Below are 8410 nucleotides of genomic sequence, written 5' to 3'. Positions count from 1 at the left end.
TCTCCAGGCACATGTCGGCGCTCGTAAAGGGCGGAGGGGAAAAAAAAGGAAAACGGCGACGGGAAAATCCAGCGGACCGGGAGCGGACCGGGGAGACGATGCGCCAGCCGCGGCGGGCTTGACGACAGGAGACGCGAGCAGGAGAGCGGACAGGAGTCCGGGGTCGCCTTCAAGGTGAGGGGCTCGTTTTTATGACCGAATTCCGCTTTTTTACTCAGCAGTGCAATCCTGAAACCTACCACAATTATATCTAATATGTCAAATATATACCACACCCGCAATGCAAATATACGAGGGGTTGAATATATTTGATTATTCTTATTATTGTGTGTCATTTCGGAGGTTATGAAGTCGACTTTAGAGACATGTACAGCTGACGTGTGGTCTGTAGGAGGGTACGTGGGGACAGCAGGGGTGTAAATTAGATGAAGTTAAGCTGGTGTTGAGAAGTGAAGGGGGGTCCTCTGCGGTGGCACCCATCCCTCCTTCTTTCTCCAGCGAGCCGGAGCAGGGGGCTCTGTGGGACGTGGCGTGGAGAATGCAGACATGCTGGAGCGGGTGGATGGGTGGATGGGTGGATGTGGTTGCAGCCAGTGAAAGGGAGGGCGAGAGGACGGGGGACATGGAGAAAGGGAATGGAGGGTGGGGGAGTGAACCAGGGCGGGGGGATGGGTGTCTGAGCAAGATGAGGGTAAAAGACTGTGCGAGTGTATGAGGGAATGCGAGGAGCAAAAGTGGAAAGAGGAAAGGAAAGGGAGGACCAGGAGAAAGAAAGAGAAAGAGACCTTGGCTGTCCGCCACTTTTACTTCTACTAATGGTAGAATAACTCCTGCACACACACACACACACACACACACACACACACACACACTCCGCTGCCCTAACCCTGTACTGCACTTTCACCCGCTTTAACACATTCTGTATAATTTGCTTACTAGAAAAGTCTTAGTTCCCACATAACAACATATGCAGCGAAATGCACCACGTCACAAAACCGTCCCACCCTCCTACCGACCAGACCCGTCCTGCCTCAGAAGATCAAGCTACGGTGGCCTTTTTATTTACTTTGTCCAAAATTTCTGTCTTTCTATAGCAATGCAGTCAACAGGAAGCACTTCCTCTCTGCCTTCCAATGATTCTCTAAGCTCCAGCGACAGCTTCCTGTTCAGCGACACTGACCCTGGGGAGGAGGACGCTGACGTTTTCCTGTCGGAGCGCGAAATCAGCGGAGGAGTTCAGTCCAGCCAGAGCGTGTACAGTCTGGATGGCAGTGGGCTGGACAGCCCGGGCTCTCAGTGGGCCTGTGATGGCTTTAGCGAGCCGGAGCGATCAGAGGTCACCGGGGGTCGCTCCGTGTCACTCTCCACGTCCATCTCGTCTTCCACAACATCGGGGGCATGGAGCGGGGCAGAGAGCAGCCAAAGCAGCGAGAAGACTGGGCAGTCGGAGGCGGACCAGCTGTTCGCTCAGAAGGTACAAAAGCCATCTATCTATCTATCTATCTATCTATACTCACACACATTTACTGTGTGTTGTATTTTTGTCTGATGCTGCCAGAGATTATTCTAGTTTATTCGATTTTTCTTATTGTTGCGACTTTGAGAGCTAATAAGATGACATAGACCTGCTATTGTACATCACAACCCTTTCTAAGAGTAGAATTCCAGCATTTGAACACTATACCATTAACTCTTGAGGGAGTAAATGCATCTCTCTCTCTCTCTCTCTCTCTCTCTCTCTCTCTCAGTGTTCAGAGCTTCGGGGGTTTGTCAGACCTCTATTAGAGCTGCTGAATGGCCTGAAAAAAGGAAGATTTGATAAGGGTAAGAACAGCTACCTCTATTCTTTTTTTTTTTTTTGGCCCACCACCACCTCCCCTCCTCTTCAGAGAAGAGCTCTGTTTTAATATATATATGCCATTTTTATACCGCTGTTCTTTTTTAACTGTGTGTGAGACTGCATGCATACTTTTTTGCGTAAAAGAGTGTGTGTGTGTGTGTGTGTGTGTGTGTGTGTGTGTGCGCACGTGCGTGCGTGCACACTCCTGTCTGCTGGGGTAGGCACACAGGGTTTCCTGTTTCATGTAAAATAACTTGCTTAGTGTGAGAGAGTTCACATTCTTCCTCTGTCGCGTGTGTGTGTGTGTGTGTGTGTGTGTGTGTGTGTGTGCTCGTGCACAACTGAATTATTTTAGCCAGAGACTATATTTGACAGAAATGAGTTAGAAGTTAGAATTGAGGTCATTGTCTGATGGCAAACTAAGCAGAATTAAGCAAAGTTTGAGTGAACTCACTGCATGGCTTCGTGGTAAAGACTCACTGAATTCTGCATCCCAGCATGCAATGAGGTCGAAGTACCATTGAGTGTTTTTGGGGCTTTGTAACATAGGACTCTTTATACAAAGCCACAGAGTCAATGCAACGCTGGATAAAGCAGAGTCTGTAAATCATGTTAGGAATCATGGACGTGCACGATACAATGCTGGGTTTGTTCTCCCCTCACCCACTCCGACAGGATTAGTCCCTGATGGAGCCCGAGCTGCTGATGAGGCTTATTTCATATGTTTGATTGACAGGACTGAGTAGTTTCCAGCAGAGTGTTGCCATGGACCGAATTCAGCGGATTGTGGGAGTGCTGCAGAAGCCCTACCTCGGGTAAGATAGCTGGAAGTGTTTGAGTGAAGAGGCCGTCTAACAACTGCTTCACAATCTCCTCACGGCAAACACGACTCTGTGTTCTTGGTTACATAACAGCTGCTTTCCTGGATGTTTATTGTGCATCTTTCCATCTCTGCTCCTCCTTCCTCCTAGCTTAATATCCCGTTTCCTCCACTTATCCCCACAGGGAGAAATATCTTAACACGCTGCTGCAGGTGGAGATGATGCTGAAGCTGTGGTTTCCTCAGGTGGTCCCTCGGGCAACTGTCACCTCGGCTGCATCTGGCCCATCTCCTTACAGCAACTCGAACACTGCTGCCACGCCCCCTCACAAGCACAAGGACCAGCTCCACATGCCTGTGAAGGTACAGATTCTCTTAATGCGTTTTACTGAATTTAAAGCAAAATTGCATTTCAAATGTACTGGCAAAAGCAGGAGAAACGGCACATTTATTTACTTAATAGTGAAATTACGCACACACAATCTGACCTTGATACAAGTTTACTTCCTGTAACACTTCTTCACCCTCCTTCTTTCCTCCCTAAGAAACGCCGGCTAAGTTGGTCTGACACAGACTCCTCCTCCACACCGCTGCCCACAGCTCACAAATGCTACATGGTCAAAGATGATGTGGAGCAGAGAGAGGAAGGAGGGAGCCGCTCAGGGACGTCCTCCACCCAACCACAGCGAAAGAGTGCATCCAAGAGCCATGGAGTGGTGCAGCCACGTGGCCGAGGTCACGGCAGCTGTGTGCCTGAGGGAGAGGCATCCAGCCTCAGAGGTATCCGCTGGTCAGAGCCCAGTCTGACCTGGGTCCACACAGCACCGATATTGTCCCCGCCCAAATCCTGCCCCCCTCATGAGGGCGGGTCAGGCAAAAGGGGCAGCTTTGTTGTCTTTGCAGTTCCTCCCGCAACCACCAGGGGCAGCCCAGCAATGCAGGACAGCTCCATTTCCTCCACCACACCCTTCTCTGAGCCCTGTCAATCCCCGCAGCAAATTGGGTGCCAAACCAAACCTGCAGGGGACGTGCCGCAGACCTCAGAGGCCTGTACGGGACAGGGGAGGGGTCAGGTCTCATCGCCTCCAATCATGAGGGCGGAGCCATTGAAAGTGCACAGTCCTGTGCAAACATAATGCACTACTAGTTCCAGGAGTAGAACTGAATTACCCTGCACTTGAGAAAGTGTGTGAAGGAATGGGCGTTTGGAGAAAATCATTTTCTAAAAAAAAAAAAAACAAAAACAAATCTTTTATATGAATTTTGTGCAGCTACAGTACAGCAGTGGTTTCAAAATGTTATGCTACATAGCTAATTGCAGAAGTTACAAATGGAGTTGAGAACAAACATATGTAGGAAGTAGTAAGAACATCGAGGTTGGACCATATGTAGTTGCATACACATTTCATCCAAAACTGCAAAATCAGACAAAGAATATATTATAGAGAGAAGTGTAGAGAAGAAGCATTATATTAAAGGTAAATATGAATTTGCTAAATGCCTGGGTTTATTTAACTTGCAGGACAACATATTATAATGTTTAAAACAAGTGGATCAGTACAATCTTAAGCAAAGGCGACGTTTGGGCCAATTTATACTGTTTACATCAGCCCATGTGTCCTGAGGTTGTTGTGGTAAAAAAAGCAAAATGCTGTATGATCAAAGCATGACTGACTTGTTAGAAATGTGAAATGTGTTTGACAACCACTGGATTCACAAGAAAAGAAAGGAGACGTGGACAGACTCTCAGCAGCAGCGCTGAAACGGCTACGAGTCTTTCCTGGCGTGACGTTCCTACACAGACAGACGTGGGGCTTCAGCTTTTTCCAGTGTTTATTTATTCATTTGCTGATTTCTGCATTTATTTATATTGGTATTTATTTATTTGGCAGCTGAGCCTTTAGGGCCTTGGGTCCCCACTGGCCCAGTCTGATACAGAAATGATTTGAACCATTTAGATTTTCTTTTTTTTTTTTATTGGAATAGAGGAAAAAGAAGGAATCATCGATTGGACAACTGTGCCTTTGACCAAATAACGTGTACAAGATAATGTTTTATACTGTTTTTGATTGTGCATTTTTAATTCAAACTGTGGTACAGTACAAAAACGCGACATTTCAGAATTCCTGGTCTTCAGTTTAAGTCACTGTCGGGAATGACCAACAACCACCATCAGCCACCATAATCGCGATAGCCAGTTCTGCTGGTGTTTTTGTGAGGGCTGCTTTGGCCAGTCAAAAACGCTGGGCAGAGTTGTATTTTCTCCGTTTTCCAGAGTGTAATGTTCACTTAACATTAACTTCATATTTAGCTCTTGGCTTATTTAAATACATTGCTTGACGCAAAAGAAAATTGAAAGCTTAATGCGCGTATGAACAAAATTAGAAGAGGAACAACTGTTTCCACGAAAGTGAGCTGCTACGAAAGGAGATTTGAAAATTCCGATTTCCCTCTCTCGACACAATAAAAGGAAGTGAACGGCTGAAACGCACACACCCAGCAGTCTCGTTTCAATCCTTTTTTTATCATGATGGTTGCATTGCTAGACACAGACCAGTTGCACTTGTTCATGTTCTCTTTTTTTCGTGTATGTTTTCTACAGAGACGTTGAATCTTTTTGACGGTGTTTTTTTTTTTTTTTTATATCGCTGTATTTGAATTCTGTAATGCTCCCCTCTCCCGCCTCCATCTCCTTTTGCCCTTTTTGTCCTCCATTTTACCAGAGCTTGGCCAGAGGTAGGGGTGTCTCCCTCCGAATGTGGCGAGCTTCTCCCTCTGCCCCACACTCCCCGTTCCTGTCTGTAGTCACCTCTTCTTGCTACCTTTTTTCAGCAATTATGAAAGGCAACTCTTTTAATAAATGACACGTTTGATGAATGAATGGGTGTGCAACGTGCTTTTATTCAGCGTATTAATTCGTGTTCTTCTGTAATTAATTGTGCGTGTTTGTGAAGTACGTGAATTTCTCCTCCTCTGCCCATTTCCATGGCACCCAGCATGATAAATGCGGTGCAGTAGGGGTGCAGATCGGGCGTGGGGAATTTGGGAAGGGGGGGTGAGGCCGGGGGGGGTAATAGGTGACGAGCAGTAATATGTGGACTCAGTCCCTATAATCTGTTTGGGATTGCGTTGGATTTAACCACATCCCAGCTGGTCTGTGTGGCTTTGTGCCCCCCCCCCCCGGACAGGCTGGGTGAGTGGGTTTGTCTAAAGCAACCCCCGGCTCAATGAGCCTCGTGTGTGTGTGTGTGTGTGTGTGTGTGTGTGTGTGCGTGTCGGCTTGTTGTTGCCTGGTGAACTGTGATTTATGTGGTATTGCCCAGGGACAAGTGGATGAATTGATATTTTGCTCTGGACTCATTATTTGGTGTTTTCTGTTATTGAAAGCTACTTTAATATATAATTTGATATATGAAATATATAAACATCATTTTCAGACTTTTTTTATAATATTACAATATACTAATAGTCATTTTAGACATTCAACTGCTGATAAAAGGCAATACTAATAATTTTTTTTTTAATATATTGATATAATGTCATATTCCAGGCATGTGTGTGAGTGTCTGTTCTTTATTGTCTTTGGTCTGACCGCGTCAGTGACCTTTGAACTCAAACCACCCCATACAAATGTGTGTGAGCACTAAGCGTGTGTCAGTTTATCGGCTTGTAGGATACACTCCCTGACATCTGCACGCACAACAGCACTCAACACAACACAACACAAACAGTGTGCGCTTGCGCAGTGACACACTGACTGTGTGCGTTAACACCAAACCTCGCCCTGCTCTCTCTCTCTCTCTCGGCCTCCCTCCCACGTTTCTCCCCCCTTGTATCCATGCGGTGGTGGGCAGAGCAGCCCACGCCCCCCTGGCCCCTCCACCCACACCCCGCCCCGTCCCGCCCCACCCCGCCCCGCCCCGCCGCCTTTCTCAGGAGGAACAGGGAGGGGGAGGAGTGTGTCAAGGGCATGGAGTAGACGTGTGGTGACCGCACATGTTTTCATGCCACTCTGAATGCAGCGTGGAGGATTTCTTATTCTCTTCTGCTTCTGTATCCTGACAAATCACACTGAGAAATGGTTTAAATCGATGGTTTACTTCCCTGTTTCATTCGCGTCCCTCTGTAGCTAAGTGTGTTTTTTTATTTATCCTAAATCTGAGGAGGCACGTTTATCTGGGGTCCAGACGAGAGCCGTGGGGAGGTGGGCGTGGCCCCATGGGCCTCCACCCCCCACCCACAGCTCCGTATCGCCCCTCCTACTGTGTTCATTCATCGACTTCCAGCAAAACGTCCGCCGCCTGTCATCTCTGCTCTCGTCAGACCTCAGGAGCTTGTAGAAAAGTGCGTCGAACACAGCCGGTGGTTATTTTACATCAGAAATCTGGGTTTTGGGCTTTCATGTTCGTTGCCTTAAAATGCAGCTGTCCCTACGTATGCAACATATAATGCCGTAACTGGTTCATGGCACTCAAGAGTGCACATGTCCTTGAAATTCCACTCCAACTCCCTTGCATGACCACACACACACTCACACACACTCTCACACACACACACACACCGACAAACACGTGCATTCACATGCGCTTCGCTCTTACTCATCAGGAGCTCAGGGGAGTGAGTGATGACTAACATGAGCACAACCTGGATGTGTCTACGTCCCAGAGCTTTAATCAATTCAACTATGAAAAATAACACTATGGTAACATGATCCAGCCTTTCTTTGGTATTAATTAAGAGATTCTACCGTGCGTGTGTGTTGAAAGTCTGTCCAGGAATGTTTCTGTTCCGGGTGGCCTAAGAGAAGGTGAGGTGTTTGTGAGGGATTTTATTTGGCACAACGCTGCGAATGTAGATGTTCTTCTGAGTCTCCTCCGCTGGGCACATGCACACGGTGATGCACCACTACAGAGAGAATTTAGAATTACTGAGACAGAGAGGGAAAGACGAACATCAAAGACTGTCTGTCAGAGTGAAGAGTATGTGTGGGTTCATACTATTCACACTAGGTGTGGAAAGCAGGAAAGGTGCGGGCGGGAGTGGGTGAAGGCAAAAGAAATGAATCGAGACTGAAGGTTAAAAAAATGGGCTGCGTAAATGTAAATGAGAGATCTTTTTCTGCACCTACCCAGAGGACTAGAGCTCTTCAGTATGCATGAGGTGGGCTGCAACTCGAACATGGTGGCAGGGAGCCCAATTTAGCCCACCCGCTGCCACTGCTGTCTGCGAGAGCCGCCCAGGAAAGCCCTTCGTCCTGTCCTCTCGCCGTGTGTTTACTACAGTGATTTACAACGCTGTCATTTGCCTGCATTCCCTCTGGACATGCGCTGGAAAAACACAACATGATGTAACCAATGAAAATTGTGACTGACGAAGACTCATAAAGCAACACCAATTGTGCGATGTCTGCCAAACATCCCAGACTATTTAAATTAATTCAGGTTATGGCAGTATTCTTTTAGGTTGACTTTGTGTGTGTGGGTGCCTGACCACTGGGCCTGTAAACGATGAAGAAGAACTGTGTCTGTGGGGTGATCATGTGGTTTGTAGCATGGTGCAGTAGAGTATGGTGTGGGGAATGGGTAGAACACTAGTCCTAATCTCTGACCAATCGGCAAAGCATTACAAGAGGGGAAAATTTTTAAATTATTCAGCATGCAGCACAGTATGTGTGTTTATTGAACAATTTCATTTTGCTCAATGCATAGCAGCCTGCAGTGACATATACCACTAGAATAAAAAAACAGTGC

General features: G+C 47.0%; 1 protein-coding gene across 1 annotated transcript; it reads left to right on the top strand.

Moving 5' to 3' along the window:
• On the top strand, positions 1-3928 carry LOC114790694 (circadian-associated transcriptional repressor-like). Its single transcript, XM_028980981.1, has 6 exons — positions 1-174; positions 1095-1474; positions 1749-1824; positions 2577-2655; positions 2846-3023; positions 3206-3928. The coding sequence occupies exons 2-6, from the start codon at positions 1097-1099 to the stop codon at positions 3794-3796; spliced, it is 1302 nt and encodes a 433-aa protein (XP_028836814.1). The 5' UTR covers positions 1-174; positions 1095-1096; the 3' UTR covers positions 3797-3928.
• Positions 3929-8410: the final 4482 nt, after the last annotated feature.

This window comes from Denticeps clupeoides, chromosome 5 (assembly GCF_900700375.1).
Source record: "Denticeps clupeoides chromosome 5, fDenClu1.1, whole genome shotgun sequence".
Taxonomy (NCBI): domain Eukaryota; kingdom Metazoa; phylum Chordata; class Actinopteri; order Clupeiformes; family Denticipitidae; genus Denticeps; species Denticeps clupeoides.
This window is presented reverse-complemented; position numbering and strand designations above follow the sequence as displayed.

Excerpts from the sequence above, each read along its gene's own strand:
- LOC114790694 (XM_028980981.1), top strand. The coding sequence starts at position 1,097 with ATGCAGTCAACAGGAAGCACTTCCTCTCTGCCTTCCAATGATTCTCTA. Across the intron at positions 1,475-1,748 it reads ACCAGCTGTTCGCTCAGAAG|TGTTCAGAGCTTCGGGGGTT; the intron begins GTACAAAAGCCA and ends TCTCTCTCTCAG. Across the intron at positions 1,825-2,576 it reads AAAAGGAAGATTTGATAAGG|GACTGAGTAGTTTCCAGCAG; the intron begins GTAAGAACAGCT and ends TTTGATTGACAG.